The following is a 24,615-nucleotide window of genomic DNA, read 5'->3' as shown; positions in this document are numbered from 1 at the left end:
AGCATGATGGGTACTTTGCTCTTTTGGGAAATGTATAACATGCTCCAAGGGCAACCACAACATGTAAACAGATTATTATTATTTTTAACCAAAGTCTTGGGTTTGCTTAGCTTTTGCATCTCAAGTTCAACAGTAGGCCAAGATTTCAGTGGGACAAGAAATATTATGTAAAGCCAAACAATTGTTTCCCCAGATCCCATCAGCAATTTGTACCATGTTTAACAAAACAATACTTCAGTCAGGATGGCATGCGTGTATTGATGGCACAGAAGTGGAAAACCTAATGTGAGGCTGCAAAAGGTAAGTTCTTACAGACACAGAGAAATAATAGGTGTGAACAAAATTAATCCATGGTATTTAACATTTGTACTTTAATTCTGGAGAAAAGGGGGGAACCTACTGTAAGAAAACTGTCAAGAGTACTAAAGAATGATAAACATAATTTAGCCATTACAAAACACATCTTACCATCACATTACTGAATTTGCATTCATTCAGTTTATCCAGAAATGCAAGTGATTCAGCAGATTTTGCAGCATTTTTTTTTTACACAAAACATATTTACATCATCAATATATTTGGAGAAAGAGGTACATTCCACATTTTACTTTTTAACAGATATAAATTTGAGTATACAAAGTAGCTAATGAAAATATCTAGGACAGTTTAATTTTGAATCTTTTCCTTCTTGTGATTGAAATGTGAACTGAACAGCGAGTTTACTGCAGGCATTTCAGTTTAACTGTGGATCAGGCCATTTCAACCAAAAACCAATATGAAACCATAAACCACTGTTAATGTATATATCCAGATTTGATCTCCTGGTCATGTTAGTCACCCTTCAAGAATCACAGACATATTTTTGAATTTTAGACCATATTGCTTAAATAAATTGCAGGTACAAATAATGTGATCATTCTGACATTTATAAAAACTTTTTGTCAAGAAATGATAAGGTAGAATTAAAACAGGCAGATCAAAATGCAATATAGATGGTGCTCAGGAACACTGCATCTGTGATATCCAAATATGATGGCAACTCACAGGCCTCCTGAAAAGAAACAGTTCTCCATGTGTTTTAAATGCAGAAGGTCCAACTACTATTTCAAAGGTTTTGCTTTCTTTTTGCCACTTCCCCATCCACCGCTGAACTGAACTTGATGGTCTCGAAAAGATATCCGCTCCTTATGCGAGGGGCCCAAAAGCGATCTCTCAGGTGCAGGTACTTCCTTTTCTACACAAGCAGAAATTAATACCAATTTAAAAATCAAAGTGCCATGGCTCAAAACTAGTTAGTTGTCTTCCCCTTCAATAAGAATACAGCATTAAGCTCATTTCATTGCTTAATTCTTAACTGAGAATGTTTTAGAAGAATATCCACATTACACTGAAATCATTAGCTGAGTAAGAAGTTTTCATCTCAGTGGTAATTTGTGGAAATCTCTCTCTCCCACTCATTCACATGCATAGACTTACCTTTTATCTAAATGCAAAATAATTTTGACTTAAAATCACATTGAACATATTGTCAGAAACAAGAAATCTCAAGGTTAACAAGGTTGACTCTAAGACCTTTTAATGACTATTTTCTTTACCAAAATACCTCTAGTTAAGCTATGGATCTATAAATTTCACTGATTATTCATTAACATTTACTTACCACCATCCAAGGAGAAAAGAAAAACAGTAATTTTAAGAGAATCTAATTCCAAGACCGAACGCTAGGCATCAGAGATTTTAGAACAATGTGAGCAAAATGGAAAAAGTATGTGCCTATACATATGTATACATAGGCATGTATAGACATACAACACACTTATGTTAATACTGTTTTCTGTTGTGTCCAACCACTTTGTAATTTGCAGAACAATACATTTCATGCACGTAACTTTGAAAACATGCAAAATGTGAGTAGATCAATAGGTACTGCTCCGGCGGGAAGGTAACGGTGTTCCATGCAGTCATGCCGGCCACATGACCTTGGAGGTGTCTATGGACAACGCCGGCTCTTTGGCTTAGAAATAGAGATGAGTACTAAGCCCCAGAGTCGGACATGACTGGACTTAACATCAGGGGAAACCTTTACAATTACTTTGAAATAATTGGCAGGAAAAAAATCCTGCACATGTAAGTGGCACAGATAGACCATTCTTGAAGCTTCTGGCATCTTTTAACTACATGGGGAAAATCTCAGATGATTTACAAGTACAGCTGGTTACTAATTTAGCTACTCAGCCCAACATGCGCTAGCCAGACGACCATCCAATGAAATGCCTCTCTTTAGTTGCATTTTACTTCAAGAGATGAGGAAAGTCAACCTAGGAACAGAAAGATCTATTTTTATTCATGTCATCAAAGGTAACTATAAATATTTAGATGGGAATACTGGTTTGTGGAAGTACCTGAATACTGCGGGGCTCTATAAATGCTTTAAAGGCCCCATCCACACAAAAAGCTATGAAAACCACTGAAAATTACTTGGTTTGTATGGAAAGCTACTGTACACAAATAGCTTGCTTTATGGAGAGAGATGCCATGGAGGACAATTTTAAACAGTCTCTTTTTGGAAACTGCATGTAATCAACTCACAGATCATACTATGCACAACATGCCATCCTGCGTCTACCAAGCAAAATTCAGTGTTGCCTTATTCATATCCCCCCTACTCTTCCTTTCATTAGTCAGGCAACTATCAGTATAATATCAGGGGCAAACAATTTGTGGTTGTCACTTCTTGTGCAGCCTTCTATACACTTTCTCCTGCAGCCCAGCTGATATGTGGGAAGAGGCAATTCCCAGGCTTTTGAAATTACTGGGAGAGGAGAGAAGTGATTCACTTTCCCATCCTCAGTGAACCTGTTTCCAATACTACTGCTTTCCTGCTGCTACCAAGTGTGTGTAGACCCCCAACCAGCATCTGATGCAGCTTGCAGGCACTTCTTCTCAAAATGCATGTTTTTTTAATCAGAAAAAAACATGCTATACACTCATTCAAAGAAAGAGCACTAAAATATGTGTTCATTTGCTTGGAAATAGCTGGTACTTATGGAACTTTGTACAATGTGACAGTATATCTCCCAACTTTTAATTGTTACAATCCCAATTGGGTTTGTAACAGCGTAGAACAAGAGCCTTATTTCAATGTTTGAGGTTTACAGAAAATCACCCTTATATTTAGATGCTTTGAAACATTTTAATGAGTATTTTAATGTATTTTAACGTAATGCATGCATCCATGTATACCTAAATACATTCCTCCTACTTCCACTCCTAAGCTATATAACATTAATTATCTCAGGGCTTTTTCAAAACCTCATGGCATGCGTTCTATCCAACTATAATGCTCATCTATGGTACCAAAAGCAATCCGCAGGCTTAATTTTCTCTTTTTCCCTCCCCACCCTACCTTAAAAATTTCATGGGTCAACTGCCCTCAACTTCAGACTTAACTGAGAAACTTACAGCTTCTTCTTTCTAAGCTATTTCCCTAATGGAGGTGTTAGCATTGTGACTGTTGTTTCCACAGGGCTTTGTTTTAGGCATCCTCAGATATCAGGTTGGCAGCACACATCTTGGTTGATGGTGTCCATCCATCTTTTCTTTGGCCGTTCATGTGGTCGTTGTCCTGCAATTTTCAAATGTAGTGCTGTTTGTGCTACTGATGTTGGTTCTCTTCTCATGACATGGCCGTACCACTGTAGTCTTGCTTCCTGCATTTTCTTGCTGATTGTTTTTATTCCTAGTCTTTGATGGAGATCATCATTTGGCACATGGTCAAGAAGTGTCAAGCCAAGTGTCCATCTCAGCATTTCCATTTCCATTGTGTTAAGAGCTTGTTCATGTTTCTTTGTTGCTGGCCAGCACCCTGCCGCATAGAGGGTTACTGGGTGAACAACTGTGTAGATCTTAGCCTTGAGTTGTTCAGGCATTTTTGAGTCACACAGAATGCCAGTAGTTTGCCGCCATTTTAACTAGGCTGAATTTATTCGTGACCATACATCTGGCATTGTGTCACTATCTATGGGGACCAGTGACTCTAGGTATTTAAATAGGATGGTCTTCTTTAGTGCTTGTCCATTAATTTGATTAGTTTTTCCAGTTTGAAGGCCACATTCCAGATACTCTGTTTTGGGTATGTTTAGTTAAAGTCCATTTTCACTGGGTCTATTCGTGTCTGAAGCTATGAGTGGAGGGTTGCACATTTTTGGTGGCCAAGTGCTATGTCATCTGCATATAGGAGTGTCCAGGGTTGCATAGTCTGTAAATCTGCTGTAGCAGTGCCCATGCAGAGTATGAACAGTAATGGTGAGAGTGATGATCCCTGATGAACGCTAACAGTGATGTTGAAGGGTGGAGAAATCCTGCAGGGCTGTGGACCATACTTGCTGTGTTATTGAATAGTAGCTTTATCCATGTTACATAGTCTTCTGGTATTCCATGTGATTGTAGTGCTCGCCAGATCAGGTCATGGGGAACCCAATCAAATTGAGATACTTGCACTGTCTATCCAAAATGCAGAATGGTAATGTAGATGGCATTTGACAGCAATATCTCCAACTACTTAAGATTTGTAATATAGATTTTTAAAGTTTTATTTAGGTGTTCGAACATGAAGAGAAAAAATGCATATAGCCAAGGATGTGCATGGAAGCCCCATTGCAATATGCCTACATGAGACACACAATGGTCTGAAGAGGAATTCGTACCTGGGTATTTGAGTGTGTGGGGGAATTTTGTACATACCTCTGCATCCTGATTCACTTTGGCCCTGGCATCTTCGGGCAAATACTTGGATAGGGTACCCGTCTTCCATGTTTAATGTGAACCAGCTAGTCCATATGTGTTACAAATAAAATGAGTTACTTTAGTTCAATGGATGGGAACATTTATTCAGTTGAGCATCACATTCTCTCAGGATTTGGGATGGTGAGACTGTAAAGTTCAAACCAGAGACAGGCAGAGCCCAAGCTGAGACAAATCAGAAGTAAGCAGGACATTTCCCCTTCTTGCTGGGACCACTCTTTCTTTCTCTCTACTTCTTGTATTTGGATATTATTTTTCTCAGCCACAAAACTGCTACTGTCATCAACAAGCTCAGAAACCATTTAATCATCCATATCCTGCCTTTGCTTCATTCTTCATCTGTCTGTCCATATATCTGTTCATTTTCTTATTTCCTCATTGGTACTCATCTATCAACCTGCTTCAACTGGGCACTATATCCCTCCATACACATGTATGTACATTCACATTTTCCCCCAGACAGACATGACCATATCATGGCAGGTCTTTCAAAGCCAATACCTTATTTTGAGCAAGCCCATTTTAATATGTAGGTTGGGTCGGGAGAAGAGTTAATAATTTCTTCCCTACATGATATGGTCCCAATTAACTTCAGAACACCACTGATAGCATGATTCCACTCCCCCTCCCCGGTTGTTTTAACCCATCTGACTTGGCATGGCTGCCTAAAAACCATGCGATCAACTCAGTATTCAATTTTGCCTGTTTTGAAATAGGTGAATCAGGAGTTGGCAAGCTTAAGGCTGGACTGTAAATTTCATCATTGCACATCAGTGGAGGATCTGTTGGTTAGGACCAATGGGAGTTGTGGTCCTATAACATCTAGATGACCACACTTTCTTGAAATTCATTCTGTTTATTTCTATAAATTCTATAAACCACGTTCTCCAACAGACTTCAATGAAATCTAAATCCTAAACCCATTACGTAAAGTTGTGCTTAAGCATACACCATAGTAGCTAGGATGGTCCCATATGCCCAACTGACAATTTGTATTGCTACCTTTTGGGTTACTAGCCAATATCAGCATTAAGGGAAAATATTCAGATTAGTCTATATTACTGAATGTTTTCTGTTTAGTTAGGGAGCACAAAGTCATGCTGTTTGGTTAATTGGAAATAATTCTGGACTTACAGTGAACTTCTTTCATTGAAATTATAAGAACCAGATAAAAAACTCCACCTAAGAGCAACACTGATTCTAATTCAGTTATGTCTTTGGTGAGCTTTCTAATTAAGCCAAGTGAGAAGAAAACATTATTGAGTTTGTCTGTTTCCTTAACCAACGGCATAACTTTACGGCTGGAAAACTTTGTTAAAGAAAAAAGAAACAAATAAATGGAAAGAAGAAGAGCTCGGGTTTTTGAAGTTGCTATTTTCTTGTGAAAGACTCAATCTCTCTTTTGTGTTTAGGCTAAAAAAAGAGCTCCAGGCTATTGTTTCTGTATGACATTCTTGATCCAATATTTATCATTACAGGTTGCTGCTATTATAAATGTTGTAAGGGCAAGATTTGTTTCTTTGTCTATTTTTATGAAGTCAATTTTCTTTTCTTTCTTGCTTCCTATCCAGTATTTTTGCCTGTGGAAATATTTGGAGCTGTTTTGATTTATCAAAAAGGATTATTCTAAAGTGGCTTGGCAGATCTACTTTGGAAGATTCAATGAAACGTGCAACAAGATAACTGCTTAAACCCAAGCGCCACAGATTGCAACTCATCACAAGCATCTTGTTGTGAAAAATGTAACGGAAAGGAATGAGAGATGAAAAGGAACACAAATCTGCTCCCACATTGCAGAGAAAATCCAGCTGGATTGTATCCAGGACCTTGTTTAAGACTGAAAGAGAATCTGAGCGGAAAACAGATATAGAGTTACTTTTCAAAATGCAACTTTTCTTTGGTTAAAACAATAGTAAAAAACATATTTTTGTTTCTTAGCACTATGGACATTGTACACACAAGCCAGGCCTATATAATCCAGTTTTCTAACATCACAAATTTTATTTTGCCATACAGAAATAGCTGATATTAAAATTTCCACAAAGAGTGCCCACTGTTTCCCATAATTCTAAAACTCTAGACAGAACTATGCTAGGGAAGAATGTGGTATTGCCTTCTCATACCTCAAAATGCTATTTAGGTTGCTGGAAATTTTTGCTTTTAGAAGTTTCTATTTGATGAAGAAGACAAGGGATGTGTAGTTACAACTTCCTGGAATATTTCCCTAATTCTTACTGCCAGTTAGAGTTGTCTGTTAGATGTCTCAAGTGTAAAATGGCTGCCAGGAGATGCAGCCAGGGAAGAATGACTTTTAGCCAACTTTGCCCTCTCTCTGATGTACCATTGGAATAGAATGTTGTAAGACTCTGGAAAGAATCAACTAGGAGGCCCATGAAAACTCACTGAAAGGTATATGGATTTTGCTACATCAGAATTCTATTTTTGAAAAACTCTCAATCTTTTTAGAAGGTTTGCAGTACCAACGTTTTTGGCTGAAATCTGCCACAAAAACTTTGCATCCTTATGTTTTGTTGATAATTTTTCATGCAAGACAGCCAGCTGTAATACATTTGTTAGGGGGAGACAAAGAGAAGCAGAACACAAAAGAGTTCTCCCCTCTTTTCCTTTCTATTCTTCTTTTTCAATTAGTGGTCTCATGTTCAATGGCAAAGTTGTTAAAACCTCATGTCTCATACAGTTTTCTTTATCACTATTCCTTTTCAAGCTCAGGCCTTTTCAGATTAACCACAGAGTTATAAAAAATCAGTGTTCTAGATATAGATAAAACCATGATAAAATATAAATAAAGCAATTTTAATAAAAATCAAGATGGAAATAAAAATAAAATAAAAATATGCAGAGAACAGCCTAATTCTGCATACAATCCACTGTTGCTGCTGTGTGCCTTCAAACTACCTATGTTGACTCTAAGGTATCACAGAGTTTTCTTAGCAAGAATTGTTCGTAAGGGGTTTGCCTTTGTCTCAGGCACAGAGTGTGACTTGCCCAATGTCACCCCAGTGAGTGTCCATGGCTGAGCATGGATTCAAACTCTGATCTAGAGAGTCATAATTCAATGAACAGCCCACTATGTCAGAGCTTTCCAAACTGTGTATTGCACTGCAGTGTGTAGGTGTGTTGCACGAACATAACAAGATATCCCTTAACTATGTAAAATAAGCAATAAATCATGTTTAAAAATATATAAATGAAACATATATTGAGATATGTTCTATCTCTATACATATTGTTATTTCAATGTATGCTTAAGTCTATGCCCAGCCTTCTCTAATCTACTCTTGCCCTGGTCCTGGTTCTGGTGGTTGAGTTGTTTGCTTTACTTTTAATGATGTTTTATACCCCATTGTGTTTTTAATTGTTTTAATTGAATTGTTTATATGCTATTATGTTTTTAACTGTGTTTTAGTTGCTATATTGTGTATTTTCTGGGCTTGGTTCCAATTGTAAGCCACCCTGAGTTCCTTTGGGGAGATGGTTGGTGGGGTATAAAAATAAAATTATTATTATTTATTATTATTGTGTATACGTCTATCTCTTAAACGGGGTTGGTTTAACTTCCGGTTTGCTAGTAAAACTGAATGACTGTGATGTGAAATGATGCATGTCTAATTTTAACTGTAATTTTTGGAATTTTATATGTTTAAGGCATTGAATAATTGCTTCTATGTAAGCCGCCTTGAGTCCCCTTTAGGGTAGAGAAAGGCGGGGTATAAATAGATAAAATAAATAAAGTTCTGTGCTATACCATGCTGCTTTCAGGCAACCCACAATAACATTTCTAGAATACAAGCAGAATGTAATCATCATCATCATCATCATCATCAAGCTTTATTTATATATTGCCCTTTCTCCCCACTGTAGAAATAGTAAAAATGGAGGGTCTTTCACAGTGAGCATCCTCCACTGTTCTTGACTGTGCTTTGAGGCTTTCCATGCTCTGAGGGTTCAGTGACTCCACCACTCACTTGATTTTTTGGGCATGAGACAAATCTCTGGATGTTTTTGCATGATCTGGAATCTTAAGCATTCAGCAAAGACATTCCTGCATTGCTATACCTGAGACCACAGAAGGCAGGGGATTTATGACAGTGTCATGCTACTTAGGACTGTTTCACATTCTCTTCCAGAGTGTGGTTACAATATTCTGTTTTTGTTTCCAGAAATCCTTCTAAACCAACCAATTTTTGTTGGTCTGGAATTCTTCTACACTTTAGCAATTTCTAGCATCTAGCAATCTACATGGTTGCTTAATCACACTGAAATTAATAGAATTAACTTCCGGCTGCTGTACTTAATACAGTAAGTTGTTTGAAGGCCACTAAAAGCATTGCTTGCTAGTCATTCTGCTAAATGTAGATTGCTTCTCTTCCCAATGATACAAAATCACAGCAATATTCTGAGGCAGACTTTCAGGTGCTTGCACACATAAAACAATTACTGAATTCACTATCTACTTCTTTAAGCTGGATATGAACGCTCATTTTTCTAAGTAGTAAATTCTTTGTTTTAAAATCTGTTTTCTTTACTAATCATTTGTTCTGGTCTCTCCCTGCCTTTTGACTAAATCTCCTGTTCCTTAACAAATGTCAAAGTTGACATATACTCTGTTTTTATAAGTAATGCCATATAGGAAATACCTGGAAACATTAAGAAAGAGAGAGCGAGAGGTGGGGAGGGGGTAAAAGACTTTGTTAATCAGTTGAATGGACATGCTAGAAAGTTTGCTAAGATGTCATAGAATTTTTTGCAAGCATATAAAGCACCATATGACTTAATTTATATTTTAAAGCTCTTGGCATATTGCATTACCTAACATATTGCAGAAAAAAAGCAACAATGTAAAGAAAAAGTGACCAGAATTACTCTCTCTCAGCAAAACTACTTACCCGTACATCATCAATTTGAAATTGTATGAAATAAATTGTGTTTACTAAGTTTGAGCTGAAGTACCTGCTACAGCTATCTTACTTTCATATTTTTATATGTCCTATTAAAATCTTTATCCTAAATGTTTTAATAATTTAAAGAAAATCTGAAATAAATTGAGTTCACTATCAGTTAATAAGTATTTTTCCCAAATAGCATTTCTTCATTCCTAATAAAATTCTTAATTCTAAATGTTGTATGTGAAATTTTAATAATTTAAACAAAATCTCATGGGTATAGTGATAAAAGTCAGTGAAAATATTACTAAAATTTCCTCAGAACAAAGCTATGATCTAAATCTGAAAATGTATTCCTTGACAACTGTAGACACAAGCAAACACCCCAACACAGTTCATAGTAGATACCTCTCACTATCATTTTACTTGTAAAACATAAGATGAAATAGTATTTTGGTCAAAAGGAACTGACTATATCATATTCTCCATGTGGTGTTAAAAAAAGGAAGAAGAAAATATATGAAATTCAAGGGATTGAAGTGCACATTTTTATGTTTTCAAATGGGCAATGATAGGTACTGGCAATCAGAATGATGTTGCATTGCAATTATTTCATTTTGGTAACTATTAAAACTATTTATAGGAAACTGTTAAAAGCATCAGATTAGTTATTATTATGGGAAAAATGTTTAGAAAAATTGATCTCTCATGCCGTAGTATCATAGGTAAGTTACGCAGAAACAGATTCACTATGTTTAATTGAGTTTTTCCAAGAAGTTTAGACAGGAGCGCAGTCTCAGGCATTTCAGGGCTTTACCAATAGCAGAGATGCAGAAAAGGAAGGGAAAAAAGAAGTTTGAAATTGTTTTCTTCCACAACTGCAAATAGCACATGGCAAATCTCTTTTGAAAAGTAGGCAAGTTTCATTAAACCATTCAAATTTGGTTCAAAGTAAAAATATTAATAGAGTTGACTGGTGACATGTAAACTCTTTGATAAATGAAATGTAGTTATTTGGAATACAGATTTTAAATTAATTGCTAAAATCAGAACACAGTAGTAAAATTTGTGCTAAAATTAGCAAAAATGGGAATCAGCATATTGTGTTTGTGTGTGTGTATATATATATGAATTATTCAAAGCTTTATTGAAACACATGTTTTCTTACAATTTTCATAATTAATTTTTAATTTGTTTGTCAACAGTTTATTTTTAATATCACTCCTCCCAAACATTTTTTTCTCTTAAAAACAGTTATTTAATACTCAACTTCTGAATAAAGGTTCCTTTTTTATATTCAATATACACAATGTTTAGTGTGTGATGGGATACTATTTGTCACTGAGTTACTATTTGTTTGCTATCACTTACATATTGCTACAACATGTCTTATTATTAGAACTGTAAATCATATCAATTAACAACTTGTAACTAACTATTCCCAACTGTCTTTAAACACTCCAACCCCCAAGATGTTCAGGTCATTACTGATTAATATTTAAGGGCTGACCAAGGAAATTCAGAAAGTTCTCTCTTTAAAGCCTTAATACTTAAAGTACATAAAGCCATTGTGATTAAAGAAGCGAACCGCAGGGAGAGCTGGGTAACAATTTCATTATTGTTGTTGTTGCTGTTTTTGTTAATAATAATAATAATAATAATAATAATAATAATAATAATAATAATAATATATTAAAACACAAAAACCTTAGTACCTAAAGTATAACAAAATCCATGGATATCAGTGAAAACTATGAGAAAACAGCTTCAATACTGGAGCCTAGGAACTGGACAAACACGCATCTTTAGGTTATGAAATATCTAAGGATTCAGTATCGCCTACAGCAATGGATAATTAAATAAGCTGTTTTAGTTAAACAAAATGTGGATGGATCTAGTTTTTCATCAGTAGAATGTATAATACAAATGCATAGCCTTATTCTAACACACACATATACATGCACAGAGAGAGATAACGGGAAATATGTCTTTTTACACCATCTATGTGCTTATAGTTTTATAGGTCTCTGCACACATTTTATACACAGCAAAAATAAGATTGCAAATAAGAGGAGAACCATGAGCAGAAGCTTAGCCATTAGTGTCCTAGTAAAAATGCACTGACATGTTGAAACCAACCAGGAGATTTGACTTTTATCTAACTGGTTATTAAAGGAAAGCACAACTTACTTGAAGATCCTGTGGAGTGTCTGTGTGGCTGGTTATTTTTTTCTCTGTTCTGAGTAAAAGTAGTTGTGCTGGTCACGGAAACAAGCTCTAAATCCGTGTCTTCTCTCCTTACAGGGCTTGTCTGGAAGCAGTGAGAGAGAATGTACACAATCAAGAAACAAAATACGACATTTTCTGAATGCAGCTCACATTACCCTCAAACAAACAAGCCGCCTCTGTCAAACAATCTTCTTCAGAATGATACCCCAATCCTTTATTGCTGCCCAGTTTGAACAAATGCACTATGTCAAAGCATTTTTTGTAAATAGGAGTCGATCTCGAAATTGTGGTTTGTGATCAGAATCAGTGCAGCAATAAAAGACAACATTTTAGTACTGTAATTTTGAAGAAAATAAATCTAGCAGACAACTGATGAAACCTTAAACAGCTTAAGATCATTTACGGAGCAGTCTATAATTTAAAGTCAGAGCTGAATGCCAGAAATGTTACATTTGATTATTTTTTGCCATATTTGTCCTTAATCCAGAGCAAGTATCAGTTGTATCCAACAATCATCCACTAAGTAATTTCATATTCGCTACCTAACCAACTCTTCAGAAGCGGGTGTGTTGTGTGCATGTCTGTATAGTCTGCATACGATAATTATATTTATATTTAGAAAAGAGAACCCAAAATATTGAAACCAATTCATTGGTTTCATAAAATGTATGCATCTGATGAAAAATGTGCATATTCTCTTGCTCTGAATGTACTGCAAAATTGTCATACATTAAACCTACACAATTTACTTTTGAGTAAGTAAGATAAGTAAGATTATTACCTATGTTTGAATTTATTTTCAGGAAAGGCTCAAGGGCTTTGAGGTTGAAGTGTGCCTACCAAATTGCTTTTGTTAGGTTTGAATGTTCTATTTTTGAATGTAATGCTCATAAAATAAATACAGTAGAGTCTCACTTATCCAACACTCGCTTATCCAACGTTCTGGATTATCCAACACATTTTTGTAGTCAATGTTTTCAATATATCATGATATTTTGGTGCGAAATTTGTAAATACAGTAATTACTACATAGCATTACTGCGTATTGAACGACTTTTTCTGCCAGATTTGTTATATAACATGATGTTTGGGTGCTTAATTTGTAAAATCATAACCTAATTTGATGTTTAATAGGCTTTTCCTTAATCTCTACTTATTATCCAACATATTCGCTTATCCAACATTCTGCCGGCCCGTTAATGTTGGATAAGTGAGACTCTACTGTAATAATAATAATAACTTTATTTATACCCCGCCACCATCTCCCCGCAGGGACTTGGGGCAGCTTACAACGAGAATATGACAACAACATAGCATACAATACACACGATCCACTAAAACAATGAGATTTAAAAACAATGCAATACAAGATAAAAACAACATATTAGTTACTTTAAAAACCGGAACATCAAATTGTTCTGCACAGCAGAGGGTGACTAATACATCATTCCACCAGGTCCAAGAATAGAATCAAAATGAGTAAAGAAGGAACAAGGGAACAATTTCACTTAAAGTGCTATAGCATGTAGAGTGAGGAGCAAGATAAAGTGCCATTAAGGTTGTAAAATTCATACATTAAGTTATAATTTGAATATCTACTATTACACATGAAATGTGTCAAAAAAAGAACAGCAATGAAACAAAAGCAAACAAAACTGCATAATCCAAACACCAGTGTAATTGGGTAACAATGACAGCTTTACATATACATTAGCAGGTTCAAATAGTAAAATAATTTAGAGTAGGTATGTTGATACAGCACATAGTAAGGTGGGTTTATGAAAAATGTTTTTGTGGTTATATCTAACTATAGGGATATTTTATAAAACAATACATTTCTGATGCAACACTGCACAATGTTTCATAGCCAGTCATTTTGGTGTCACTTCTTCTGATGGTGTCATTTGGTGTGGTTCCCATTCTTTGAACCCTCTACTTTTTAGCCCTATAAAATGTCTCCAAAACAACATCTCTCTCACTTGTTACATGACTACATTAAACCTTCATTTCCCAGAAGTAAATAGCAACATTTTAATCTCTGTTCTATATATTTTAATATGTGTTTTAAATATATATCTTTTATAGAAATATGTTTTAATATGTGTATTTATAGAATCTTTACAATGTTTATGTGTCTTAACTATGCTGTAACCTGCCTCGAGCCACGAGGAGAGGTGGGTAAGAAATAAAATTATGATGATGATGATGATGATGATGATGATTATTATTATTATTATTTCAAAGGTCTGTCTTAAATAATATAGGAAATTGCTGTTCACTTCTTAGAAAAGGTGTGTATCTGGAAATATGTTTTGCAGAAAGGGCATTGTTACCATTCAATTCTGGAACCAATTGGAAATTCTGGTTCTTACCTTTAAAGTCTTTTGCAAAGTGGAAGAGAGTCAGAAATCATTTCTAGCTACAAACCCTATAACAAGGATTGGGCGAGAGCTCAATAGTTCCCTAACACTGAGCTTGGTGAAGTGACTCCCCCCCCCCCCCCCCAATATTTAAGGTTTTTTCAGTGCTACTGTTAGGAAGAGTAATTTACCTTCCCAAAAATAATACCTGCAAGTAGGCAAAATAACAAGCTTGCTACAAAGTTGAGCCCCCACACCTTACAAAATGTGGGGTTCTTGTTTTTACTTTTATATGTAAACCATTGGGGTTTTTTCTCCAGGTGATTCTTACTCAACAAGATGCAAGGTGATGACTTTGAAGCAAGGAACAAAGACTTTGCCCACTTTGTCCTAAAGTTATGGAATATTCTCCTTGATCATGTTGCTGGCAGAGGGTATGAAACCTGCTTTCCCCCACATTCTATGGTTATTGAGAGTAGAATATATAACAGACTACATTGCTTTTTAATGCAGCTAATAGCTTTATTCTGTTGGAAGCCATTTAGAGCAGTGCAACTCCATATGGGGGAAAAAAAGGAAAACAATACCCCCCCCCCCCCAAATGTATCAGTCATTGGCACATTGGAAAAATAATTGCTGTTTTTCTTCATCAAATAACTGAGATGCACTGATCTAGGTCTTTAGAGAAGCAGGGTATACATTTCTGGATAGCAATATAATAAAAATATGGGAGACTTAACTGGCTATATGAAATAAGAAATATCTTATTGTCATTTTTTTGGGTGTGCACAAGAAAATCATTGGATTATTCTAGCTTTTTTTCGTGTCAGGAGCGACTTGAGAAACTGCAAGTCACTTCTGGTGTGAGAGAATTGGCCGTCTGCAAGGACCTTGCCCAGGGGACGCCCGGATATTTTTATCATCCTTCTGGGAGGCTTCTCTCATGTCCCCGCATGGAGCTGGAGCTGATAGAGGGAGCTCATCCGCGCTCTCCCTGGGTGGGATTCGAACCTGGCAGCTTTCAGATCAGCAACCCAGCCTTCAAGTCACAAGGCTTTAATCCACTATGCCATTGGGGGCTCCATTATTCTAGCTATTCTAACTGGAGTTAACATTGGTCTTCTTCAGCATAGGATATACAGTAGAGTCTCACTTATCCAACATTTGCTTATCCAACGCATTCTGCCTCCCACCCGGATCTACAACTGTTTCTCTAGGCAGCAAGGACTGAAGTTTTTACGGATTTAATTTTCAACAATGTTGTTACTGTACGTTCATTTTATACAATTCTATCTTTACTTGTAGTCAATTTGTTAGTAGCTAATGTTTTTGTAGTCAATGTTTTCAATACATTGCGATTTTTGGTACTAAATTCGTAAATACAGTAATAACTACATGATGTTACCATGTATTGAACTGCTTTTTCTGTCAATTTGTTGTAAAATATGTTTTGGTGCTTAATTTCTAAAATCATAAGGTAATTTGACATTTAATAGGCTTTTCCTTAATCCCTCCTTATTATCCAACATTTTCTGTCGGCCCATTTATGTTGGATAAGTGAGACTCTACTGTAGTAATGGCAACAACTTGTACCTCTGTGTAAACCCCGATTGCTACTTCATTAGCAATAATTTTCAAGAAAGCATCTATGTGGTCACAGGTGAGTACATATAATCATACAAACCTACTTGTGACCTAAATACCATTTAATGATTGCCTGAAAATTATTAAGATATTTATACTGGAATTGCTAGAGCCAAGACATTCTCACCAGGGCTCATAAATGGTAAAATCCCTCTGATGTGATGCATGGTTGGCTTTCTCATTTTGAGCCTTTAAAGGAGCTAAGAAGACTTGTCAGTTTCAAATTATCTTTTAATGGAGATAATTTGTTGGCTGGATTTTTAAAAGACTTTGTGTTTGGCATAAATACAGGGTGTAGTAGTTTGGATTTTGAAATATCTGGCACTCTAAAATTATGTTTCAAATTATGTTGCTGAAATGATGGCTTTATAATTTTAAATGGTTGTAAGCCACCTTGTGAGTACCTGTAATAAAAGGAAGCCCAGCTTCTTCTTTTTAAAAAGGAAATAAATGCACACACACAGGCACATATATAGAGTTGGGTTCCTTATCCACACTTAACTATATTGTTCATTGTTCTACACCTAAATATAAAAGCCAAAGTCTGAAAAACGGCAATAGTGTGTCTAAGAAAAAGAAAGAGAACATGTTCAATTGAAGAACATAATGTAGCTATGAATCTATAATAGGCATGGAAATCAATAGTAGCACTGTACAAAAACTATGAATAACAAACTGAATTATGTAAGCTTCTTTTTGAACTATTAAAAAAGTCAGCTTGAGAAGTGAGAATGTGTTGTGCTGAATAAGATTTGCCACATAAATATCATCATGACCATTATGTCTTGTACTGCTGTGACTACAACCTGCTCTGTTATGCAATAAAATAAATTTTAGTGAAGGAATACTATGGCTGATGTCTCATACCCACCAATATTTTACAGATGAAAACTGGCACATAGTGTGGTCAGGAAGGAGAAATTCTGAAGGATAAAGAACATATAAACTGGAAGAAGGTTTGCTTTTGCCTGAATCTACTGGGGAGGGCAATATTCATCTACATCACATTTTCCTCTTGCTGCGTTAACTGAGGGCAAACTAATTTTGCACTTTCAACTCAGGTTAGATCTACACAGGATCTGATCGCAGATTATCTGCTTTGAACTGGATTATATGAGTCTACACTGCCAGATAATCTGTGATAAGCAGATAATCTGGGATCAGACCCTTTGATATAGGGCAGTGTAGATCCAGAGTTAGTTTGCAACAAAACAGGCTAAGGGCAAATGTGGCAAGAGGAGAAAATGAGACAACTTAAAAGAAGATGAAAAACTGGAACAACAGGAAATTAATCTTACCAAATTTGGACAGTCGGAAGGTATAGTACCAGTACTGCCGGTTTGCACACAGAAACAACTTGTGTGAGTGGAATTGGGAAAGGTCCAATTCTTCCTCCCTGCCTCAAGTCCCTCCCTACTGTAAAAACATTAGAAACCTGCTCCAGAGAACTGGAAAAGTTCCTGGGACATATTTTTAACCCCAGAAGAAAGTTGCAGGGGTGAAAACCCCAATGCTACTGCTACCCTTATGTTGGATTTAGGCCTATGAGTTTCAATGAATCAATTTAATAGCCCAATGCCTAAACATTTACTGTATTTGACAGGGCATGGACAATTCTGGTCCAAGAAGCAAGTTTTATTTTTAAAAGGCAGCTGTTTCTACAACAGTAGATACCTTCTAAGAAAAATCATTTTACTGTCTTCACCACTCAGAAAGCCTCTTGTCACCTAAAGCTATTGCAAAATATATAAGCATTCTAAAATTTGCTGATTAACCAGTGGTATCTTATAAATGAATCAGAACACTTTAACTGGATGTTATTTATTAAGTGAATTTTAGAGGATTTATATATTGCTGTGCAAACATTAGATATATAAAATTACAGTACTAACACATAAAAATAATGATAGGGACAACATCAACAATCAATATCAAATGTTTCTTTTTCAAAATATTTTGCCAAGATCCAGAAAAAAAGATTTGATACTGATTTTATTTCATGATCTGCTTTAAATGAACAGTTTGGCATGAAGGAAACAAAGTATTTTTGCCTGTTAATTAACAAAGTGATAATTCCAATGTCTTTATATAGTGCTCTCTTATTAGCCTATTTTTCTCTAAAGCAATAACAATAACAAACAGAATGAAGGAGTTTCTCCAGCTAGAAAAAACAGTACTAATATAGCTGAGGGGCAAAAGAGTAAAGGGAATTTTAAAGTTCAGACAAGTCTGGTCTGGACCTCAAAAGAATATTGTTGCTTATTTAAGGATCTATATAGTTATTAGCTGGACTAACGTAACAAAATATATTTAATACTATTTCAGCGTCAACCTTTTTCAGCTGCTCTGAATATTTGGGGCTGGAGATGTTACCACTATAGACAGAAAAATATTTTAAAACGCTGATATTTTGAAACTGGCAGAAGTTTTACATCTGCACATATTTCTTTTTCTATTAAAGCCATACACATCATGAATGAATAATGTGTCCTCTCTCTTTATCAAATGGAGTGACAGCTGTCATGCAGCCACGTACAAAGCCCCAGGGCAGAAAATTGATGCACTGAGACTCAGATGGCAGCTTTCAAGTCATATTTTATTGTTCCACTGTAGTCATGCTGAACACTTGATAGGACATGGAAGCAGGCAGGGGGGCTTTGCTATTGCTCTCTATGAATGGGGCACAGGAAAGCAGGTCAGGGAGCTGACTGTCTAAAAGCTTAGTGAGAAGTGTGAAATACTTATTTGAAACACCCCTCTCTCCATAACAACTTCCAAGTGTGTATGCATAGTCAATGCTAAAAATCCACAATTATGATGCATGTGATTTGTTCCCTATGGCTGAATGGCTCCACTTTTACACAGTGCTTCCCTTTAGCCTTGCTTTCAGCATCTTGAGTTGCTACCTCTTGAGGTTTTCCATCCTGTGGGTCCACGCGATCCACACTAAAACAGGAGAAAAATACTAATGCATGAAAAAGGACCCCAAATGAAAGAGCTGCATAGATTGGTAGGTCCCAACAAGGAGTTTTGAAATATGTGTGTGTCAGTAATTCTTTGTTCTATTTTTGGAAAGGTTTTTTTCCTATGAAAATGAGCACAAGAAAACTTCTCTAATTCATAAATGTTTTTTTTTTTTACAAACACACACTCACAGAGGAAACAACTATTGTTCTGATGATTGTTTGTTTTGGATCTGTATATTTCTCTGGCTCCATATTCCAAGCTTCCATATAGGGAATTACAGTCTTAACAATGCCTTACATTTTTTAAAATTGTGAAAAAACTTCTTACCACAAGCTGAACTCTCCCTCCTTTGAGAATTTCCGGGTCTATTTCAGGTAGGAAGTGCTTGCTATAGATTGACAGGAAGACAGCAAATATGTCAATTAACACAATAAAATGCAGCAGAAATAATTAAAGATGAGATCCAAGCAACTACTTCAATTACTCCAAAGGCTTGAGCTTTCCAGTTGGGATAGTTGCCTTATCTCTGAATAACAGACCTAAAGCACATTACAAACACACACAGCTTTCTCAGGTCTTCCCTGTTTTTCAAGAGAGATGTTTTTCAAGAGAGATTCATAGTGAAGGGATGGAAAATGCTCCTGTTTGAAAAACCAATGCTTGTCTAGGTACATAGACATGATCTTCCAGTTATTGGATTCTGTCCTAGGTCTGCAAGCTTAAGCATATTTAGTGGTTGGTATATTTAGCTGAAATCGCTGGGACTAAGTTTCAGATAAATAAGTCTCTTGCTACTTGGAAACTACTGGTCATCAAATGTTTAGCTAAACATCCTTAAGGGTTTGAGCTCTCATTTTCAGTGGATTTAAGGAATATTATTTTTAACAATCTGGCCATAACAGATAAGGTAATCAGTTACTGCTAAGAGGTTTAAGATAAAATTCTCAAAATGCAAGTTCCTTAATAACTAGAAATTTATCAAATTTGCCAGTTTATTGAAAGAGTATAAATTACACACATCATTATCTGATCCTGCTCAAATAGTTGATTATATAGCAATAAACTTGGTTTTTGTTAGATAAGTCTATCAGCTGCTTGACCACAAAGTTTTGACTGTTTTCTTTCCAACTGATGTTTTGCCATTACATTCAGGATAAGTAGGATCAGACATACTATTTGAACAATCTTAACAAATGCTATAACATGTACTACATCTAGAAAGTAACTCAATAAGATTTATGAACAATTAAGTTAAATTTTTTTCCTTTGAAACAAGTTTCTGTATTTAAATGAAATTCTATGCATGATTACTTAATGATACCAAATGAAATGGGATTTACTTTTACATGGGATTCTAGCCTAGCTGATAAAAGGGAAAATAAAAATAAAAATTAAAAACAGGAGAGGATCCAAAAAGAAGCAAGCTGGATATTTGAACATACTGCTGACAGAATTAAAAATACAGATTAACTTCCCCAGCCTGATTATAGTTTATTGTTTTAATATTTTAATAAAATAATTTAATATTTTAATAGTATATTCACTTTTTGGAGTGACTTGAGAAACTGCAAGTTGCTTCTGGTGTGAGAGAATTGGCCATCTGCAAGGACGTTGCCCAGGGAATGCCTGGATGTGTTACCATCCTGTGGGAGACTTCTCTCATGGCCCAGTATATTGACTAGGTTCTTGTGTTTTACTCCTAACTTTCACATTATTTATGGCTGTGATTACCACAGCCTTGATAATCACAGCCTTAAGTAATATGTAAAAGAACTGCATCTCATTTTAACCACAGTTGTACAAGTAGTTCAGAACTTCAGTCATGCATATATCTTGTTTCAAATAAATATCTTTAGGGTAGGAGTCTTTATCACTGCTATCTGATATAGTTACTGTAAGTAGCTGTTTACAATAAATGTATTTGTAGGAAAAGTATAATGATATAAATTAAAAAGCAAGGAACATTACTTTGTAATTACAGTAGAGTCTCACTTATCCAAGTTAAACGGGCCGGCAGAAGCTTGGATAAGCGAATATCTTGGATTATAAGGACTGATCAAGGAAAAGCCTATTAAACATCAAATTAGGTTATGATTTTACAAATTAAGCACCAAAACTTCATGTTATACAACAAATTTGACAGAAAAAGTAGTTCAATACGCAGTAATGTTATGTTGTAATTACTGTATTTACGAATTTAGCACCAAAATATCACGATATATTGGAAACATTGACTACAAAAATGGCTTGGATTATCCAGAGGCTTGGATAAGCGAGGCTTGGATAAGTGAGACTCTACTGTACTCCAAAAGAAATACTTCTTTAGAAAATGTTTAATTATAATAAAATACTATGCATATATATACATATATTGTTACCACTGTCCATAAATACATCAATAACTTCTAGAAATAGAGTTGTATAGAATCACTGCAGATTCTCACATAAATAGGTTACAGATGAGAGGTAGACTCATTGGAAAATAAGAGGGGATTTTGGATTATCATACTGTGTGCAAAGAAACCTGTGTTGTTGTATTGTACTGTATGAAATTTAAAATGCATTGCTCCCTGGTAGGTGGTGCAGGCACCTTCATGTTGCCAGTTAATGTATGGTGACTCTATGAATTTTACAGGGTTTTCTTAGGCAAGTAATATTCAGAAGTGGTATTTCCAGTTCCTTCTTTTGAAACATAGCCCACAGTCAGGGCCATAGTCAGAATTTTTTTTTTTTTTGGGGGGGGACTTTTTTTAGGGAATCATGAAGAGTAGCTCCAAAATGCAAAATAATTTAGAAATCAAGCTCCATCGATAAACTTCAGTGGACACTCATGGGGATTTGGTTAACCAGTTAAAATTCATGAATAAATCAGGTTATCCTTGCAATGTTGTAACATTTAAAACAAAAATAATGATCTATGAGTTACGTTCGAGATATCTCCATTTGACACCTAGCTGTTTCTCTTGAGATTATTTATTCATTTATTTATTCATTTACCCTATTTGTACCCCACTTTTCTCCACCCTGGTGGGGACTCAAAGTGGCTTACATATGACACTTGTTCAATGCCTTAAGAGCACATATGGGCCATAAGTTTAAAATATTTAGAAATTAAAATCCATACAATGACATTAAAAACTAACAATCAGTTAAAATCACGTCATCCAAAGAATATATTAATTCATTAAGAAAACAATTTCTTCTGATAATTAAAATATATCTGTTCATTTCTCTGGTGAAAATTCCACCAGATAAAAAAGGGAGAGAAATGAAGATTACCTGAATTTTCATGGATTTGTTAATCTTTGTAACAAGCCTGTTCTGAAATACCTCATTTTCTTTCATTTCTATTGGATGCTATATTTTGCTTTTCCTAACTGGTTCAAAGATGCTACATCTTAGTGTTTTAATGTATTATTCATTCTATCTGGAAAGCTATTGAATTACAGTAATCTGAAGATACTATTTAATATGGTTTTTTGTGCATTTTTCATAAATAAAGCTGTTTGGATTTCTGAGAGAAAACAATATTCATGGATATTTTAAAGTGATATTGCATGCTGGCCTGTCATAGCAATTCACTATATTTGTGGCAGAATAAGTTACAGAATTTATTAAATTAATTTTCAACTACAGTATATCTAAAACTTGGCAATATGACCCTTGGCAAAAAGGCATATTTCTTTTAAGATGGGTTTCATGTTACACAATGTATTATATCAATCCCAAAATCTAATTTAAAGACAATGATCTCACCATGTTTCATTTTTAGGACTAGCTCCTTCAAAATCCCAAACTTGTGTGTGAAGCCACTGAGATGTACGTTCTCTGTTTTTATCCATTTTCTCTGATGACATATCAGTGTGAGAAAATTCTTCTTTATCTGTGGATGAGATATATTTTTGGATTCCAGATATTTTTTACAAAAACTGTTAAGAAACACACTAACAAACAAACAAACCTGAACTCAATTTTCCATGCAGCTAATGTGTGCTACACCTGAATCAGGTGTAATTTTCTTTTTTTATTGCTTCTCCATACTTTGCACACTATGTATACATTTCAAAAGATGCTTGTGTTTGTCCATGGGGCAGGAGTGCTAGGAAGGGATTCATATTTTAGTTCTTCTGAGTGTTTTATTGCTAAAAGGCAAGCCTATCACAGGGTTTTCTTGGCAAGATTTGTTCAGAAGTGGTTCACCATTGCTGTCTTCTGGGGCCAAGACAATGTGACTTGCCTAAGATCATTCAGTGGGTTTCATGGCTGAGTGCAGATTCAAACCTTGGTCTCCAGAGTAGTAGCTCAACACTCAAATTACTACATCATGCTGGCTCTCAAATGCTAAACAGGCTTCTATTTAGATTACGGAGACACAAGACTTCTAACAAAATCATTTATAAAACCCGATCACCTCCAAATTGTACCACTAATTACTGTGGTTTGATTGCTCTTGTCTCCTTCACAAAAGGGGAGCATGGCAGGCTTCAGGTTTTAGAAATCAGATTTATGGCAGCAGCGTTCATGGCACTGAAAATAGAGCTGGATTTTGGGCTCTCTCTTTTGCCCAACTTCTATTTTGTTATGGTTCTGGGAACTTTGAGGGTGATAGGAGCATCACACAGAGCTGAAGGAGGGAAGAAAATACCAAATCCACTGCCACTGGATTCAAAGAACATGGATCTTGGCTTTTAATGTGTATCTAGGTCATGGTCAACTAAAGTAGACTTGGCAAAGGAGCAGGTTGATATGAAGTAGAGTGGCAGCTATGGCAGTTATTTAAAAGCTGCTGCAATTTTGTTCCTTGATATAAAACAAAAACCAGAGAAAGTGGTGAGGACTACAATGTCTGAAATCAAATCTCACCAAACTCAGTTCATGTACACAACACAATTAATCTGAAATGCAGTAGGACTATAAGGAAAAGATAATCACATGTAAACATGTGTGAACCAAATACACTACCAGACAATAGTGAGGTAATCTCCTGTACAGACATTGCTTCAGAAATGCAGGAGTTTCAAAATGTTATTTTACCAACTCACTCCAGCTGGTAGGGATCAATTGAGAATAAAGGAATTCACATTGGAATATGTGATATTATATTTTAAATATGTGTACAAAAGAAGCAAGTCTTTTGTTTCTTGCTGTTTGAACCCAGAAAATTGTGAATGCTCTAGCTGATTCCCGTGATGTGTAAAAACACTTAGTGTAAGGTGTTGGGATGAACTTCCAAATTCATTCCTGATTTTTTATACTGTGAACTTGGATAACTGTACATAATCAAACACTTTCTCCAGCACCTGCTTCCTAAAATCTATGCATTATCCTATAATCTATGTATTATCTATGGAAGCGCTTAGTCTTTAGGGGCTGATTCTGTGGCATGGGAAACTACCCTTTCCTATAACCTTCCTTCTCAAAAGCAACAATGAATTCACTTTTTTTGTACTTCTAGTTTCTTGTAATTGTTTTCACTTGCCATCTGCAACAGCACGTGTTTGTAACAAAAGTTGCTTCTTTTGCATCAAGAAGCTCTGGGAACACCACTAGATATTCTGTTAACATAACAAATAAATACATTGACAACTAAAGATGCAATCCCATACAGGCTTACTTGGGATTGAATCTTTTTGAATTTAATGAGGCTTACTCCCATGTAAACATGCACAGGGGCCCCTGGTGGCACAGTGTGTTAAAGCGCTGAGCAG

General features: G+C 35.6%; 1 protein-coding gene across 5 annotated transcripts in view; it reads right to left on the bottom strand.

Moving 5' to 3' along the window:
- Positions 1-347: 347 nt before the first annotated feature.
- lrriq1 (leucine rich repeats and IQ motif containing 1) overlaps positions 348-24,615 on the bottom strand; it is a 131,080-nt gene continuing 106,812 nt past the window's right edge. For 4 of the 5 annotated variants that reach the window (XM_008110902.3, XM_008110903.3, XM_062982723.1 and 1 more), the window contains 4 exons: positions 22,664-22,790; positions 19,235-19,295; positions 11,898-12,018; positions 348-1,234 (listed from right to left, as the gene is read on the bottom strand). In XM_008110902.3, coding sequence (XP_008109109.2) covers positions 1,101-1,234; positions 11,898-12,018; positions 19,235-19,295; positions 22,664-22,790 — 443 coding nt within the window. In that variant the 3' untranslated portion in view covers positions 348-1,100. Of the gene's footprint in view, positions 1,235-11,897; positions 12,019-19,234; positions 19,296-22,663; positions 22,791-24,615 lie in introns of those variants that run through there. The other variant, XM_062982724.1, reaches the window with a different exon arrangement.

This window comes from Anolis carolinensis, chromosome 5, assembly GCF_035594765.1.
Source record: "Anolis carolinensis isolate JA03-04 chromosome 5, rAnoCar3.1.pri, whole genome shotgun sequence".
NCBI lineage: Eukaryota > Metazoa > Chordata > Lepidosauria > Squamata > Dactyloidae > Anolis > Anolis carolinensis.
Note: the sequence above shows the minus strand (reverse complement) of the source record. Positions and strands in the feature narration are given on the sequence as shown.